At 37.6% G+C, this 19676-nt stretch overlaps 1 protein-coding gene across 2 annotated transcripts in view; it reads left to right on the top strand.

Moving 5' to 3' along the window:
• Positions 1 to 18365, top strand: part of GABRB2 (gamma-aminobutyric acid type A receptor subunit beta2) — a 138062-nt gene extending 119697 nt beyond the window's left edge. The window contains exons 11-12 of one of the 2 annotated variants that reach the window (XM_066559959.1): positions 8408 to 8458; positions 12105 to 18365. In XM_066559959.1, coding sequence (XP_066416056.1) covers positions 8408 to 8458; positions 12105 to 12452 — 399 coding nt within the window. In that variant the 3' untranslated portion in view covers positions 12453 to 18365. The remainder of the gene's footprint in view (positions 1 to 8407; positions 8459 to 12104) is intronic. The other variant, XM_066559960.1, reaches the window with a different exon arrangement.
• Positions 18366 to 19676: the final 1311 nt, after the last annotated feature.

Below are 19676 nucleotides of genomic sequence, written 5' to 3'. Positions count from 1 at the left end.
AGCAGTTTGTTCCTTTAGTCTAACCCATCATCTTTTGCCTTGTCAAGAGTAGTTGTACTTTCTTTAAACAATCTGTTGTTGCTTGTAGGTAAATCACTGGCTTTCTTCTTTCTTTAGGCATCCTTCATTTATTTGAGATAGCATTCACATAATTTCCTCACATCTCTTTTCAGGTTTTTCATCTTATGTCTTGAAATGCCTTTCTTGCCTTGGTAGTCTCAAGTTCCTTAGTCTCTTCTGATTGGCAAAGTACTACAAGTGTACATAAGGATAGGTACACTGGGGGTGTCCTATGTCTGCTTGAGGACCTAGCATGTCATAAAGTATGGTTTATATACTCTAAGCCATTGTTATGTCTTCTTATTCTGTGAACTTTTGTGTTTAAGAATGTTGATGGTCATCAGTGTCCTTTTGATCCTTTGCATTTCATGAATCTTTATGCCAATATTGTCTGTGCTTCTTCAAGATGATGAAGATACATTAAAATACAGGGCCAAATTCCAGCCTCTGACTTCCCAATATCATTCACCTGTCTTCCTGTGGGTGATTGTACACACACCTGGGACATGTTATCCTTTCTATTTTAAGATAATGTACCAAAGGCTTTACTGAAATCCATAAATCATATCTCCTCATACAAATGGTCTAGAAAGACTTGGTCTAGAAGCCTCTGTGATCCTGTTTTTTCTTTTCATTGTAGGTTTTTTTTTCTTGTTTCCTTTTGGGATAGAAGGGGGCTAGGGGAGGGGAAACAAGCCACTGTCATAAAATTGTTCAGGTTTTCTCCCTGTGAAGTTTGGCTTTGTCTCCAAGAAGGTGATTCACTGAACCACAGTTCCAGTGTAGAGCCTGGTACAGCTGCAAATGATTTCTTAGGCAGACCCCCATCCATTTTAATAAATTTCATTTCTGTTATGAGAGCTCAGATAATTAGTTTCTTGGTGCTCTCTCAGAGCTGATTTATTCCCCTTAAATTTTTTCCAGCATCTAGGAGCCAAGGCTTTTTTGGTTAATTTTTAAATGTACTCTTAATTTGTTGCTTCTAATAATTTTATCTTGGATGTTTCCATCTTGGAACTCTATTTAGATGGGCTTGCTGATGCTGACCATTGTGATGAGTCTGATATATCTTCTAGACATTTGCTCTCTGATCATCTGCCAAGTTCTATATTTTCCGTGTGTTTTCCTGTGTTACCAAATTTCCTGTCAGCCAGCTGACCAATTGTCAATTTGTCTATTGGATTCTACTGCTGTTTTTTCTGCAGTTGCTCATCTGACTCATTTGATCCAAACTACTATGTACATGAATTGACTACTCTTGAGACGTAAGTAGGGTGAAAATGCTTTTCAATATCAATTAAATCTATATTTGTTATTCTGGATAGATCAGAAAACCTTTGTTAGAGTGGTAAAACCAAGACTGTCACTTTAAAGACCATGGTAAATGAAAGGCTGACTGTTCTTCCTCTGTAAAGAAGTGCTTCTTGCCATCTGGATGTTTGACAAGAGTGATTCCCATGGAAAAGCAGCCCTGTGCCATCCTCTTCCACAGCATCAGAGGCAGCAGAGATACTTATTGTGAGTATTGGGAGCACTTCCTACAGGAAGACTCTCATTAAAGGAAGAGCTACAGATCTGTCTCTTTAAGGAGGTCCTGGTCAGTCTCTTCAATATCCTATTGTTGCCTCACTAGTGCATTACCCACAAACAGGATATGGTACTTCCTTTTTTCAACTCAGGTACCAAACCTTACAGAGGCATTACCACATAATGATTTAGTGCACCTTTCTTCCATTTCTAGTCCTTCTAATTCTTACTGATATGTCATTCAGGTAGTGTTTAAGTTATTTCTATATTATTTAATTTTTTTCTTTATAGCTCAATCATCTAGGTTTATAACAGTTAACAAATTAACATTCCTTATATAGATTTCTTAGCTATGTTCTTTCAAATAATTTGATTTGCCACTTCACAGAAGCAGCACTACGTTTTGCATAATGTAAAATACATGTAAATACATCACTAAATGTGGCTTTGGATTGCATGCAGTTGCAGTAATGATTAAAGTCTACATGCTTCCAACCTAGCTTAAAGCACAGAGAATGCTCCAATGCACAGGCAATATACCTGAAGTACATGATAACATAAGTCACATAAATAAAACTACCTTTAATTTTGCAATCATACTTGGTTATTGTGAGCAGTAACACAGCAATTTCCCTCTGGGAAAGAGGGGAAAAATGTCAGCGTATTATGCAATGCTTTGTAAAACTGTTTATGCAGATTTATTCAGTCATTTTCTGTAAATAAATGTGAAGTGACATTGCTAACCTCTGCATGTTTAGATAAGGTTCCTTTTTAAATATACTGAGTGTATTTTTAAAACAATGAGTAATTCTTTACTCAGACCTCTTTCTATTACATAAGGTAATAAAAAGTCAGCACACCTGAAAGGGCCAGTGCATTGCTGCTCATAGTGCAAATCATGAACAAGGGAAGCTGTCAGACTACTGGCATTTTTCCATCCAAAATTTGGGTACCAAGAACAGGGAATGTCAATATGACAATGAGTTTAAACACATCTTAATAGATTTGAATACAATAGAAGCCTTCTCAAAAAGTTAATGAAGGGCTTAGGAAGGTAAGAAGGTTTAAACAAATAAGGTGTCTTTGCAATTCATTGCCCTCCTGGCCCCCTGTTGTTATATCTGGATTAGCACAGGGCTGCTAAAGGAGGTGAGATGGCAAGCCAATGACAAATAGAAACTTAACCTGCCCTCAGAAACACTTGCTAACTTTCTTCCCCTTCAAGTTGTCTCAGCTGCTATTTTTTTCCCTACAGCTTTTTGACTAAGGAAATGAGTCTGACCGAGTTTAGCTGGACTAGTTAAGTAGTTGTCCTCAGATCTTTCACTCTAAGGGAACTCCATTGCATTATCAGAGCTTTGAGAGAAATAAGAGCATGCAGTCACCTGTTTCACAAGTGATTACATCTAACTATTTCAACTACACTGGTAGGCTAAGGATGGAGTGGCAGTTTGTAATCTAGCAAGGAAATGGGGCTCCCACAGCATCCTCCTTCCCCAGATGCCTGCTTTCAGATTCACTGTCTGATGTATGGGGGCTCTTGGAGCAGGGACACTGAGAACTTTCTAGTCCATTGTGCCAGAAATGCCCTCTGTTCCAGCAGCACACTTGGAAATGGCACAGTCAGTTCAGGGGCTGCTGTGCTACCTGACATTTCCCGTGACAGCTTCCAAACTTTTCACTGCTTTACTAGAGAATAACTGGGAGAGCCTTGTATTTTTTTAAAATCTGTCATATTCATAGATGTCTCTAGAAAAGGAAGGGTGAATTAGACGAAGGAGTGTGTTAACCTGAGCCAAAGGGAATGCTCTGATGTGTACCTGTGGCTTTTTGCAGCTTGTGATGGCTTTCAGTGCACTGCAATCAGGCAAGGTCACTCTCCTCAGTTTTCAGGCTGTGGTGTGAAGATGCATTAGCAGGGCTGTAGGCCTGAGATAATAGACCTTGCTCCAAAGCAATGCTGCAAAACAATTAGGCTTGGCTAATGCTTTTATTTCCCCACTGATTTACTGCTGGCTTGCCACTGGCCTTTTCAGTTCATAGCAATTATTTGTTCATTTCTATCTGAAGAAATCATATAATGCATCTTCAGGGAGAAGAAACTATTGCAAAGGTACCTAAAACCAGTCAGTACTTATTACATAGAATGGCACTTTATACCCTATGGACTGGAGGTACTTCTAATATAAAACATGAGTAAACATATATAACATGTAAGCATATATAACATTACAAGATGTAAAAGCTTTTGGTAAAAAGAGGATTTTTAAACTGGTTATATGCACAGACTTGGTTAATAAACTGAACAGGATATTAAAACACTAAGGCAACAGGAAGCTCTTAAAATTTCAGTCTCAAATCCTTACTGCTCTATATTGCAGGAGCTAATGCTGCCACTGTCCAGATGTCAGTGAAAGAATTCACCCTCTTTCTTTCTCTCCAAGGAGAGTTTTCCTTTTGTTTGCAGTACAGGTAAAGCTGCACAAGGACTGATTGTTGATCCAGGATCAGAAGGTATTCCTTCCACAGCAATTTATTGAAGGACATGTAACAAAGTAGGCATGGATTATAAAAGCTTACCCTTTCTCCTAAGTTTCCATTCATGCAATCTCAGGGAACAAGTTGCATATGAAACAGTCAGCAATGCACAGGGTGTCTGGCCAGCCTCTTCATGTTTTATCAAACCAGAGCTTGGATAGGGGTGAAATTTGAGGAGGTTCCAGTTTTAGCTCACAGCACTTTGCAGAAGCAGTCAGAAGGTGATGTTCCACGATCTGTGCTGGTATTCCACATGACATCTGAATAAAGGTCAAGTCAACTGTGTGAGGCTTTTTTCCCCAGTTGCACTCCTTTGAATGCCATATTTAATTAATGTAAGACCAGTGCCTGTACACTTGTTTAAAGCACATTCTCCTCTTGGCTTTTGTACTGCATCTACAGCCTGTGACCCTGAGCAGAACACAATTTTTAGTTCATAAAAGAATCCCTTAGTGCAGTTTAGGTCATTAGATCAAGTTGTGAAGAAATAAGACACAAAAAAGACAAATTATGTACAGTGAAGTAGAAGAAATCTATGTACCTGCAGTCCAGAAGGTGAGTCTGGCTAGGGAAATCTGGTGAATTGATTTCCTGAAACACAACACATTTTAATTTAGTCAGATTTGGAGGGGGTTTTTTTTCATAATTTTAAAGCAGAAGACTTTTCATTTTAATATTGTCAGGACTAGTCCTCTGAGCCTTGCAGTATCTACAGCTGTGGAACTGTCTCTGTTTCAGGCTTCTACATCAGCACTGAACTGATCGTATGAAATACTTTTCTGGATCTTTTTAAATTTGGACAATTGTTATAAAATGTTAGAAATCCATCTTTCTTTTCTTTGTAACAAAATCTTCTCAGTGATTTTTCCATAGAAAGATCTCAGGAACTTTCTTTTAGTTTTGTTGTTGTTGTTGAATTAGTTGCAGTTTCTCTCCAGAGTTTTATCCTTGGACCTCTTGCTGTCTCTGAACATGTTTGTCTTTGGCCTGGGCCCAAGAATTATGTGTTCCCCAAAACCACAAGGCTGAATCTGACAAGTGAGTATATCATGGTCAGACGGATGGAACTGGTAGACTGCCATTCAGCCCACCCACTCTCATGACAAGGATGTGCTGTGCAGTTCTTTGCGCATTATATTTGGCTTCAAACAAGAAAAATAACATCTTTAGTGTATTTTACAGATGCTGTTCTACAGGAGCAACTTAACAATCTTATTTTTACCATCTAGTTCATATTTCAAAACCATAACTATATCCAAATTATACCCTAGAAATTTTGAAAGTTGTGGTGATAATTGTGTTCCATGCTTTTTTTTTAATATCTTTCACAACACTTTTTTATATAACCAATTTTGCTCTGTTCCTGTAGTAGCTTTTTGATGCTAGATGTATCTGCTAAATTGTATTTTGTAAGACACCATAATGGGAGACTTATGATTGCTATAAAGGCTTGATGAAAATTTGATTTTGTCGCAGATGGAAGTGAGCAGTTTAAGATGCAGGTTCTTGCTGATGTGTTCTTCATTTATATTATCTTCAAGAAAATTAATTGTATGGTCTTAAATGGGATGATATTTAAAAAAAGAAATAACAGTAACTTAATCAGAGTAGTATTACTAAAAGTCTGGACTGCCCAACATCTTGGTTTTTGTGAAACAGTAGGATTTAACTGTTGTTAATTGCTACCCCAGAAATCTTCTGTCCCAGATCACCTTCCTCTGCTTCCTCCTAAATGTCTCAGTAGTAAAAAAATTGTTGCTGAAAATTGTATTTGAGAAGACATTGATAGAAACTTCAAGCTTATTGGATTCTGTGCAGAGGTTTGAACAAGCTCATATTTCATGGGCTTTTTTCAAATGTCATCAAAGCAAAGATGCTTTAGCCTCTCACATTTCATCTGGGCACTCATTCTTCAGTGCCTTAAGTACAGAATGCCATGTTTAAGTAATGCATACTAACAGGAAGTTATATTTTCAACCATTTCTCCAGAATCCTGCAATACTTGCATCTAAATTATTGATGGGTTACTAAAGATAATTATCAAGAAGTCACATATATCAGAAGGTAAAAATGGATGTCTAGAAATTGATTTACAATTATTTAGAGCAATGTTAAAGCTCCATGTTCAGATCTTGCATTTTTTCCTCACCTCCTTTTTTTTCTTTAACTCTTACAGGTTTCTTGCAGGGTCAGGGTGTGCTTAGACTTTTAGTCTTTGAAAGGTCAAGAACCTGAAGAAAATCCTTCTATAAAATTTGCAGAGTTTCTCTGAAATTTCTGATCTGAAACCATGTGAAACAACCTGAAACTATAAGACTTCCCCATTACTGTCCCCTAATTGCACTCCTCACAGCCTGACCCAAATTTTAGGTGTATAACAATGCATGCTAGCCTGGTTTCATATACAGTAACTGCAATACTGGCAGTAAACTGAGTTTTGTACAGACAATGGAAATGCAGTGTTTGTTGCATTGTTAGAGATATTGTTTCACATATGGGTATTTTGAAATATTAGGCATTTGTGTCTTATAAATTTCTATAGCTTTATCTCACCAGACTGGCTTATCATGTCAAAAATACCACTGTAGCTTTAGGCAGGTGCCTATTGAAAATCATTAATTGTTTTTTCATCCAGAGTGAACCCAGCAGCAGCTTGCACAGAGCTGTCTACCTCCCTCACATTGCCTGTGTAGTCAGGGCTGTCCCCAGAGCTCAGTGCTTCCCATTCTGTAAGTCAAACCTTGCTGATGAGGTGGAAGATCCCAACTACAGGTAAAGTGCACATCATACTTTCATCTGATCTTGCTAGAGCCCCTGTGACTAGTTAGGAATGGAATGTTACTGGTTTTCCAAGCAAACCTCAGCTTTTAAGAGGTGGAAAACTGTGATAGTAAGGTTTTCATCTATAACAAAAATCAATTATATATCTAGATATGTCACCTAAGTCTTCGTTGAGAAAGGGATCTTTATTTCTGTCTTCACTTCTTAGGAATGTCACTTCACAGGACATATCTATATCTCAGGTTTTAATCTTTATAATAGACTGGGTACCAGTTTAGACTCCATGGTTTAGCTCAGCAGATTTTGTTTTAATCTAATGGCAGCTCTACTTAACAAAAAGTAAGTTTTCAATTTGAAACTGTGTTGTTTCCAAGAGTTTTTCTATCAGGAATTCCATCCCTCCTGTCTATTTTATACACAGTTTCTGAGTCACTCTACCATAAAATACAGTTCCTGCCTGTAGCTGAAGGTTACAGGTGAAAATGAACAGTGTATTAGAAGGGAGAAATATCAATGTTGTATCTTTTTAATTCATCAGTATAAATTTCTCTTGTACGATAAAGCTGTGTTTGGCAGAGCAGCAGACCCTAATCACCAAGGAACTGATTTACTGAAAGTTAATAATTTCAGAGATCTGGTCATCCTTGGAGGATTCCTAATGAATGTGTGTGGGAGTTGTAATTTTCTTGTATTTAACTGTTGCTAGTGTATTATTGTAAGATGAATTCCTCAAGAAAGCCATCATTTTGGAGTTCTAGGTAATAGGAAGAATATATAATGGTAACAATTCTATGCTTTCCTCTGTATTCCCTTTGTTTAAAACCATCAAAAAAATTCATGGCTGCTTTCAAGGCTCCAGAGTCAGCTTTTCTTCAGTTTGACCTGGACCTATAAATGAATCATTTGCATCATCTCTTTTGTCGTCCACATTTAAGATTGATTTATAAAAACCCCAGTATCTTGCATGGTTGCTTAGCTCTGGTCATTTCTCCTCCACTTCTGCCTTCACCTTTTATTTCCATAGTACTTGCTGCTGCTTTTTCTTCATCTTCATCCTCCCTTCCTTTCTCGTCCTGGGAATTTCTCCATTAAGTTTGAGCTCTCCTGTTCACCATAAAGAGTCTAGTTCTATGGTTGAACAATCCTTCAGCACCAAGAGATCTTTTTAACCTTCCTCCACCTCCTTTTGAAACCACTTTTACACTTACTTTCCCCCCAGAATAATTTTAATAATTGTTTTCATATCATCATATCTTCCTTGGTCAAATGACCAGTTGGAAAAAATACATTTACATCACAACATTATGTTACCTTGAGGAGCACAGCAAGGCAGTAATAGCACCTCTGAAGCCAGAATGTACCTATGCTAATTGTTGGCTTAGAGGTCCCTATATATTTTAATTACTTGTCCTACTATTATACTACAGTGCTTTAATTTTAAATGAAAGATAACAGCTGCCTTATCTCTAAGGAAACTGGTCTTGATTTTATTAACTTACAGGACAGAAGAATAATTGGCACATATCATTGTCCAGAAATGTATTCAACAAAGGTATCTTTCATTGTTTTCTAATGTTTTTATCCTCAGAGACGTAAAATTCAGGTCTTGACCGGTTATGGTCATTAAAGATCCCATGGCACTTTTTTATAGCGTGGTCATCTCAACCCCAAGCCCCTGGGCAAATATCAATTTATGTAACTGTTCTGCTTACCCAACATTCCCCACCACCACTCACCCACCCCATAGTTTTAATTGGCTACAACATTCTCCATTTCCTCGACTAAAATAAAGTGTGTTGTTCTGCACTGTCAGTCACCACATTTCACCTCAGAGGTGATTGTGCTTCACTGGGAAGTGAAGTGGTTCTTCTTTCTAATGCTTGTAAAGCGCTTTGGGATCCTTTTGAATGGATGGTGCTGTTTACAGTAAATGTAGATCACTGTCATTCTATCTCAGGCGTCACTTCGTTACAAAAGCATGTTTTAGTTAGAGCTGGGCGAATCTGCTTGGTGGAAAAAACAGTCCCAGCTCTCTCTAATTTGATGGGGAACCTTTTGGCAAAGGTTGAAGAGGCCCTTCCCTTCCCTTCCCTTCCCTTCCCTTCCCTTCCCTTCCCTTCCCTTCCCTTCCCTTCCCTTCCCTTCCCTTCCCTTCCCTTCCCTTCCCTTCCCTTCCCTTCCCTTCCCTTCCCTTCCCTTCCCTTCCCTTCCCTTCCCTTCCCTTCCCTTCCCTTCCCTTCCCTCCCCTCCCCTTCCCTTCCCTCCCCTCCCCTCCCCTCCCCTCCCCTCCCCCTTCAAAATATCTTGAGAAAATGCATTTGTTCTTATGGTAGCTCATTATTCCAGATGCATTAGTGCTCAAGAAACAGCTGAACTTTGTGGTGTTTTCCTGGGTATTGTAACACTTGAAGGTTCGCCCATCTCTAATATTTACTGTATTTTGCATTATTTCTTCTGAAAAAGTCTTGGAATATTGAAAAATGCTGTGCTTCAACTCTGATACGAGTGTGATATGTAATGTACAGAAGACGACATTTTTCCCTAGAAGATAGTTTAGAATATTGCTGAATGTTTTCTCTGCCCAGCATCACTAATCTTACTAACTGCTTCCAAGATTATAGACATCTGCAGCATTTTGCTGCATTAAGAAAAAAAGTTGACTGGAGTGATATCATGCTGCTAAAACATGTTTGTGTCTAACTCTAGCAGACTAAAATAGCCTTTCTTGCATGTGTGCTGCATAGAATGTATGCAAATATGTAAAGAGCACTCAAATTTCTAATATCATTGCAGATCAAAAGGATAAAATGCTTAAAGTAGACTCATCCTAAGAAGATTTAAGATGTGAAAAAAATTGTTGGCACTAAAATATTTTCAAAAATAGTATCCTAGAATGCACAACATTGAGGTGAAAATAACCCAGGCTCTGGGCTAAAGGGTAAACCCATTACATTAGTGGATGTTATATCCAACTTCCCCTGATGTCACTGGAACTAAAACTTCTTTTCTTGAGGTTATATGAAAACACAGAAAATGTAGTTTCCAAATGACTTTGCACCCCTCATGTAGTAAACTTACCTCTTCTGATTTTAGACATTTTGGGATCAATGAATGCCAAGTACCTGCAATTAATTGTTTTATTTTTAGGACCCTGAGAGTCTTATGATTGGTCTGAGATCTAATAACAAATTGAGTCCCCTTTTGTTTTACCCCAGAAATCAGAAAAGTATTTTCCAAATAAATATACTCATTAGAAAATGATGTTTTAAATCCATCTTGAGAAGTTTCATAGATTGATTTGCTCTTGCAGACATTTGCTTTTGTTGCAATTGCAATAGTAGAATACTACTATTACCTGTCCAATGCTGGCAGGAACTGATTTGATGGCCTTCCTGGATAGAAGCACTGCTCCCTCACTATGTTCAATATCATGCTACTGAGCTCTTAAAGGAATTTTTCTTGAATTCCAGCTCAACTTTCACATTTTTCCAGGGCTTTTCAAGTAAAGATTGATTTCCCACACTATGAATTTCATAAATATCATGTGGCTCTTATGAAAAGCTAACAGAAAAGAAAGATTTTGTCTGTTTCACATTGAGTCATGACATTTGATTTATAATTAAACTAGAGGGGTGCAAACTCACACAGATTGGGGGGAGGGAAAGAGAGAGAGGGAAATCTGTCATCTCAGCAACACTAGGTTTTGTGCATCACTTGAACAGATGTAATCACTCAAATGACAGTGTTTCAGTAGGTCCAAAGTACCTTTGTGAGTGTCTGACTTCTCAGTTCAGAACACTGGGCAGAGGGTGCTACCAAAAAGCAACTGGTTGAACCCAGTTCTCTCATCTTGCCATGGTAACTATTATATAGGGGGTTTAATAATGGTTAATCAGCCTGCAATGAGCAGTGCAGGGTGGTACATGCTGCTGATAGGTAGTTTCTAAATATTACAGAAAATACTAATACCCTGTTATTGTTTAGAAATCCACAAAGCTCACAGTTTTTGCACTTTGAGTAATAATCATAGAATATATTCTGTACATGATAAATGAATAATGTGGCTGAGTTATTCTTAAAGGAGCTCTGGGACAGTTTTTTCTCTTACTTGGCCTGGAGTGTATCTGCATTACCATCACTAATTCAATGTAATTAATTAGCTTCTCTTTAGCTATTATTGTTTTTAAGAACTTTTAGTTAATTATAATCTGTTATCACACAATTCAAAATACACTCATAAAGAAAAGGCTGAGAAGAATTAGAACTTGCCTAAATAACTTTTATTTGCTTTCTATAAATGGATTCTTTTTAGAATCTACTTCCACACTCCAGATCTACTCCAGATTGCCTAAGAGTGGAAGTTAGTTCCTTATCTTTGAGATCCTCTTGATTGTCTGAGGGGTTTCTCTACAATATTGCTTTATTATTTTTTTTCACTGAATTGCTTTAAAAAACGCATAGCAGCTAAATCTACCCATTGAAACAACTGTTCAATGTACATTTGATGTGATTACATTCTGCATATCTTTTCCCTTGCTTGAAATTGCAGATCTCTGCTATTACAGCAGCATGCTATTACAGCATGCATTGTATTGAAGAAATTTGTTAGTACTGGGGCATGGAGTTTCCACATAGCTATAGCTAGACCATGCCATTGTCTTTCCCCAAGTAACCAGCACTCCTGTTTGGAATATGGGGACCTAAAATGTGCATTCTCTTGTGCAGTGCTTTGCACCTCATTCATAGAGGCAGAGAGACCTCGTGAATAATGGAAGTTTGTGTCAGAGCCAAAGCTTTCATTTGAAAGAAGAAGGACCAAAACAAAGCAGATCTTTTCCCATTGGATTTCCTTCCAAAACCCCTGAAAATTTCAATATTTGCCCCAGATGTCCTCCTCAGTGACAGAATGCCACTTTCAGGAGCTGAGTGTGTTCTCTGTTCCCAGGTATTGCTTGTGCTTGCTGAGCATTGGGTCCAGGGAAATGCCATTTATTGCATTATAAAATACTGGCCCTATTTCTCCTTGAGGTCACAAATAAATAATAATAAATATAATCACAGCTATGCTTAGAGTCTTTCAGGCTGACATCCAATCAATTAGCAATGCTAGATATGGCCCTTACCAGCATGGCTTCATTTTGCAGCTGACCGGGCTTCCTTTCCCTCCTGCTAAATCCGCCGCCTTATTTTTTTTACAGATGGACCCACACGAAAACATCTTGTTGAGCACGCTGGAAATTAAAAACGAGATGGCTGCCTCTGAGGCTGTGATGGGGCTTGGGGACCCTAGGAGCACAATGCTGGCCTACGACACCTCGAGCATCCAGTACCGCAAGGCCGGCCTGCCCCGGCACAGCTTCGGCCGCAACGCGCTGGAGCGGCACGTGGCACAGAAGAAGAGCCGGCTACGGAGGCGCGCGTCGCAGCTGAAAATCACCATCCCTGACTTGACTGATGTCAATGCCATAGATCGATGGTCCCGCATCTTCTTCCCCGTGGTTTTTTCCTTCTTCAACATCGTCTATTGGCTTTACTATGTGAACTAAGAAACAAAGCCACGCAGGAAGAAAGAACTGGATTTTCTCTTCGAATCAGTTGTACAGCCAAAAGTGGGACTTGGAAAAATTCTATTCAGGACAAAAAGTTATTTTAAAACACCTTAGTTGCTGGCCCACTCTATGGTCTGTTTTTATAATGTTTTGGTTGTATCTGCTAAACCATACATATGTTACGTTGCAGTATGGACATATCCCCTTATCAAAATATAAGTGCATTTTGAGTGTAAAGGCAAATTGCGTTTTGAAAATCACTTTTGTCTCATTGTCCCTCACTCTTTTTTTTTTTTTTTCTTTTTTTTTTTCCCAATGGCCATTTGAGTTTAGTGGTACAAATTATAGAGCAGCATTTGAGAAACAAGTATTAATTTCAACAGCAGTACATGCCATTCTAGGGAAAGTGCATATCCAAGGCATGCATATACACTTAAGAGAGTGTACTAAGATATCATGCTTATGAAACACATACACTTTACTTTTTAAATGTGTAAACTTGAAAACAAGTAGTGCCTATCATCTTTCCAAGATGATGATGGTCAGAGGTTTCCCAACCACATTCAGGTATTTCCTTTTATTTATTGAGAGAGCTGAACCTTTGACTGATGATATTGGGGTTGGGTGTTTGCACAGAAGCTGAAGCAAGAAGCACTAGTTTGTTTGTATTTTAAAGAGAGAACCTATGCTCAGTCATAGTGACTGTGTTTGGGATCAATAGAGAAATGTGGGGACAGTATAAAAATGCAACAGCACTGAATGGGTAGATGCTGCTGGGTTGTGTTGAGGAAAGGGAATCTGTCCAAAGTGCCAAAATTCATTGCCCAAATAGTAATTCTGTAGGTGGCTGAAGGAAGGCTGTGGTGCCCTTTCTCCAGGGCAGAGAGAGTGAGAGAGCAATTACAAAGTGCAGGGGCAGGGAGACAGGGGGCTACATATACATAAATGTGTGTGTGTATATATATATATATATATATATATATATACATACACACGTATATATATATATACATACACACGTATATATATATATATACACATACACACGTATATATATATATATACATACACACGTATATATATATATACATACACACATACTTATATACACACACATATACACAAACACAGTGCAGGTGAATGTTCTCAGTTGTACACACCTTAATCTGAAATATTCGTGTGGAGTTGTGTGATTCCTTCCAGGTTTTCATCTTTCCAGCATTATGCTTCCTGCTGTTGGTTAAAGGTTCTGTACCTCTTTCAGCAGTTAGGATCTGAGCATATCTATTTCTGTACAAGAGGTACTGACAGGGTGTTTTCTCAGTCTGGATTAGGCAATAACATTTCACTTTTTGTTTTCCTTAATGCACTGTTCTAAAGGAAAGAAATTCATAGCAATCACTTTAAGAGTTTAAGTACACTGTTGAATGTTTCCTGCTTTAGGGTGATTTCCATTGAAAAACTAGAAAATTTCTGGTTTTCTTTGGGAAGCTTCTTGAATTAAAAGGTTGAGATTTTTTTCATTCCACTGAGCTTTATTTTTACAAAATAGCAAAATATATAGTAGAAAAAAAAATTAGACAAAATTTTTTGTCACTTATTCCACTGTGGAACTCATTTTGTAATGAAAACAGCAATCATAAGATCTGTATAAAAAGTAAAAATTCTTGATGGCTTTTACTAGATGAGATCCCCAATATTGTTTGACACAATCTTTCAAGAAGCAAAAGCCACATCTGTTGCATCCATACTACCTCTCATCTGTGTACAAATTTTTGAAAGAGACTAGAGAGTATAAATGTTTTTTTCAGGGTACTAAAAAAAACTCTTTAGAATATTTTTCATAAAATATATTTTTTAATTTTTTTGTTCTTCAAAAGAGTAATTTTCTTACAAGGTTCTGTGGTTTTATTTTTGATTCCCCTTCCTCTCCCCCCATTTGATAGTAAATGACACTAATAGGAAGAGAAGTTCTGAGAACTAATAGGCAAATATTCACACTTTTTTTTTTGAGCACTTCATATGCTTATTTCTGGTTCAAATAAGAAAGTATAGTTTCAGAGCCTGGGATGGGATTTGCAATACACCCTACCTGCCAGGAAGTTGTGTACATTCACACACTGCCTCCAGGCTCAGACTCTGCAATATGTAGAGATAGGTTTCCCTGATGTGATTAACTTTCCCAGTGAAAATTATGGTCTTTGTTCACATAGTAAATTTGTGACTGCATTTCATGCATAACGCAATAACCTTTGTAGATGCACTTGGGATTTCAGCTGATAGGTATGAGTCATGTTGGATTATTTTTTTCCCAATTTTAAGAAATGGAGCATATCAAAATCCAATATTTCTCCTCAAAGTCTGTTCTTTGAAAATTATATTAATTATCCTAAATGAAAGCAGTCTTATGGTATTCTACTGTACAAGCTTTTCTTTCATTTCAGAAATTGCTGACAGCTCCTTTTATTGTTTCATAGAAGCAGAGTGTGACTGCAGGGAGCTCGCAGCCTTTCTGTGGTTGATACACATCAAATATAAAACCTTACAGGGAATATGTTGACTCTCTGCATTGGTAACTGCTTCAGCTATTACAAAAATCACAGAGATCGAATCCTGGAACTGCACATTCACTTTTCTGAAGCTACAGTACAAGCCATAATACTCTCTGATATTGCTATTCAGAGAGTGAAAGAAAATGTTTGGTTTCTGCTCAGGTGTCACTAGGAAAGATAAATTATCTGTGGGGAAAGAGCACTTTTGCTTTTACTATGTTCTTCTGGCTATTAATGTGATGTATAAAATTAGTGATAGAGAAAGATTCTACCATTTTGTACTAAGGCTTAACACTGTGATATAAAAAGATGGGGGTGAGATGGCTGGTGAGGCACTATCAAGGAAAAAGCATAACTCGAGCCCCAGGTAAGCACTTACTCCTGAGATACTTGAGTGAAAGTGGGAAATGATGCCAACAGACATGAGACACGGGGTTTGCTATGTGTGCTACCCTCCAGGTAAACTAGAATAAATTTGCTTTTACTTTAGAATTGACCGAAAATAAATATTCTAGATCTTTTTAATCGTGTTAATTGTTGTTGGTTTCAATAAACAAAATAGCAAAGTTAATAATTTAGATAAAAACTTGTAATATAATTATAGTTGCACATTTTATTGTTCTATTAGACATAATAGCCAGCAATTAAGGTGTTTTTCATCTTTGCAAAATTCATGGGGGAATTATGACTATAACATGGCACAGTTTTAATGAAATCTTTGAGATCAATCTGTAAATATATACTGTACATGACTGCTAGTAAGTATGATACACATTTTCAGAACTGAAAATTCATGCAACATATTTCTGTGTTTGCATAAGGAATGTTATGTTTCTATCCTATCGCAGTTCAATGACTGGGAAGAAAGACTCAAGCAATGACATTGTGACCATTTCTTTTCTCATTCCCAGGAGGAAAACAAGAGTCCTAGATAACAGCATGTGGCAGAGGTCTTCAGAGAGTTCTTACATTCGAATAAAAAAAAAAAAGACATAAAATCTGTAAGGTACAAAAGCACAATGCATTGAGAAAATAAGTGGTGGTCTTATACCTGGGGAAAATATCCTATTTATTTCAGAAAAACGTGCATTAAAATTGAGCCTCAATTTATTTTCACTATAAATATTAGACTGTGTTCCAATCCTATAACACAGTGCTAAACATAAGTGAACAGATGTGAAACATTTTCCAACTGTATGTGCATATGGACGTACCCCCAAATGTCTGTATGGACATATGTGTGTATATATACACGTGCTGAGTATATATATATATATATATGCACACACATTCACATGTTGGTGTGTTAAAGGAATAAGCTAATAATAGTTTTGTTTCTATCATCAACCAGTGTATGAATATATTTTTGAGAAAAAAAAAAAAGAGTAATGTATTTAGAAAAAAAAACCAAACAACTAACTCTACAGGGTAACTGGGCATTTCTATATCAGCAGATCAATGCTTATGATTCGTATGGAGTATTGCACCGTTTGACATGATGATAGTACTGTACCTCCTTGCATCTGGAATTAGACTAGTCCTCACATTGCTTGCCTATTTCTTCTCTCTCTTTTTATAACAGCATTGTCCACTAGTAAGTTTTCAAAACCAACAAATTCCTTAGGGAACCAAGAAAAAAAAAAGGCAAAAATAGTAACTATTTCTAGAAAATAATCTAGGGTGGGATGGCCAGGGTACAATACTATATCAGTAGTGATCAAAACATTTTGCTATGTGTACATAGAACATACGATGTGAGCAACCATAACTTAAGCTGAACGTGTGTAAATATTATCAGATTTCTTAAACATTTTTAACTTCTAATTTGTACTTTATGGTAAGGCAAAAAGCTAATTCTACTTATGGTTTAGGTTAATGTGTCCTAAAATTATGTAAATAATTAAATAAGCTGTAAATGAGCAGTCAATAGATACAGTATTTGTTTAGTGACTTTTTTTTACTAAGTACAATAATTGCAGTGCTCTAGCAGAGTAATTTAAACACCCTTTTGCATAAACAGATTTGGACTCCAGATATAAAATAGTACAGGAAGTGCTGTAGTGTAAAATAGCCACCGTGGCAACGTTCCTGCTGGCACAGCTGATTGTTTTGTATGGTTAAAATGTTCAGGCCACACTCAGTACTCAGACTAGCCAAAACTAACAGGGCCTGGTTTTCACCTACCATAAGGCACCTTGGTGTTGCTCCAGTGAGTGGAGAGGGGAAGGTGTCCAGGTAAGTGAGAACTCAGCTGTCGGCGATTTCATTACAGAAGCCTGCATATTGCATCTGTCTGAATCTGAAATCTGTCTCTTATGGTATTTAATAGTAGGTTTATATTTTTCTTTAAGAAAAAAAAAAACAAAAACCACAGGATGTTTGACTGTCGTTAGATAGCATAGTCCCCCAAAGCCAAAGAATCTTCACTCCAGAAATTGTTTAAAAGGGAAATCTAAAAAGTCACTGCTTAACACCAAAGGTAAAGCTTAGTAAAATGCACTAGGAACTTTGTCTAAATTTTTAAGAAGCAAATGGAATGTTGTTGATCAAAAAGACTGCCCTATTCTACTTTGTAAAAATACTAAGAATTTAAATATCCATTATATAAAATTGAAATAGATAATCTCTACAAGAATATGCAACACTAGCATTTCATAAATATAAAATTATTTTCTTTGTAAGTGCTTTGACAAAAAAATGAAACTTAAATGATGAAAAATCTCACCTCTACTTTCATACTAAGGGTTGTATTTTTTTAATGTTTTTCAGACATGAGGTCATCTATTCCAATTTGATAGCATTTTGTATGTTTTCACTGTTCCTGTCATTTGGCAGATACTCACCAGGCTGTATGGTTCATGGTCTGTCCTGTTACTTTCAGTTCAAGACAAAAAGAACATTTGAAACATGATTAATTCTGACAAACTGCCTATGATTTGACTTCTATCACGTTTTTATTGGCATGGGTGTTTAAATGGTTCTGTTAGTACTGTCTTTGCACAGTTCTGAGTTATCTTTTACTTAGTACTATTTATTTCATAATGTAGTAATCATCAGCCTTACTAATGACCTTGTAGCCTTTCTTATATGCACATAATGCACATTTTCCAATGGCTAGAAAATGCAAAATACTAGTGGATATCATTGCATCAGATCTTCATGTCTTTCTCAAAAGGACTGCTAACCTCTGGGATTTATGAGGTAGTAAAATGATGATTGTAAATGAGTAGCACATAAGAGATATTTTCTTGAATTTAAAATTATTGCAGCCAGTTTCAGCATGTAAATATATAATAATGTTGGCTAGTGTGTAATTCTTGAATTTAAAAATATAAATAAAGAAAACCTAAAATATGTACATGTAGTTGTGTTATGTTGAGCAGGCTCTTTTCTCAAAGCTGCAGATTTCAGTTCTAATCTGAAGTGAATAACTCTGAGTTTGGGCCAGAAAGGGACTCAGAAGTTGGGTGTTGAGGCACCTGAAATGTAGGTGTAGGATGGAAGGGGGAACCATATCATGGTGTTAATTTGCCTGTGCAGCCCTTGGGGGACTGGAGTGTCTGGGGAGTGTAAGCAATGTGCAGTGAGAAGCCTGGTGCTGGTCAGTAAGGAAAGGCTCAGAGCAGGGGGAACAGCTGAGAAATCCCAGAGGTTCAGCACCACCTCCTCAGAGTCAACTCTTGTGCAGCTGTTGCTGATGGTGAGTTGCTGGTGTCCCCCTTACAGAAATATGGAAGGGTTTGTTTGCAGGGGGATGATATTTCCTATTACAGTGAATGGTCTTAACTCTGAATTTGTGGACTTCAGATATGGAAGTCCCAAGTTTCATTCCTTCCTCTTCCTACTTAGGGTCAAACAGTAGAGATTCTGGATGACAAATTTCTGTCCTTTTCAGGATGGTGGATTTAGATTTTCCTGTTTGAGTGGTTCAGTTGAAGAACAATTCAAGATGAGCAGAGGAGAGAGCAGTCAGGCATGGTCATGAGAGGCTCTGACTGCTTTGGACAGAGATTAGAATCTGGGTCTCTCATTGTGCTCCAAAGAAGTAAAATGTCCACTAATCCAGGTCTGGTTTTGCTGCTTCTTTCTGTCTTAGTGGAATCTTGAGCCTTAGATATACTGCAGACTTACACCTGTTTGCTGGCTGTGCTGGGTGAGCAGTTTGTGTCTATTGGATGTTCTTGTTGTCTGCTGTCCCAGCTCTAATAAAAGGAAGTCCATAGCTGTGTTTCCAAACCTCAAGCATTACTACAAGGGGGATACTACAGGGTGTTCATTGGTAGCTGTAGCTGCACATTCCTGCAGTTGATTCTTTTCAGGGGGAGCAGATGGAGCACCAGAAAAGGGAACAAATGGCCATCAGACAAAAGGCTGCCAAAGGCTAAAACTGCCAAATTCTCATCTTTGTCTGGAAATGCAGACAGCAGTTGGTAATTCCTTTTGAAGTTGTCCACCTGGCTATTCCCTGTACCAGCCCCACAACAGCACTGCTTTAATGATTGATCTGTTCTGTCTGTCTTTTCTGTGGATGAAAGACTCAGCTCTGCAGAGAGTGAAGATGGGAAGCCTTGAGCCTTAGAGATGGTACTGAGGTGAGGAGCTGCTGGGTGCAGGATGCTGACTCTGTGTCAGGAGACACAGAACATGAGAAGTAAAGTGTTCCAGACTG

Source organism: Molothrus aeneus, chromosome 15 (assembly GCF_037042795.1).
Source record: "Molothrus aeneus isolate 106 chromosome 15, BPBGC_Maene_1.0, whole genome shotgun sequence".
NCBI classification, from domain to species: domain Eukaryota; kingdom Metazoa; phylum Chordata; class Aves; order Passeriformes; family Icteridae; genus Molothrus; species Molothrus aeneus.
The sequence above is the reverse complement of the archived record's forward strand: the minus strand, read 5'-3'. Positions and strand labels throughout refer to the sequence as shown.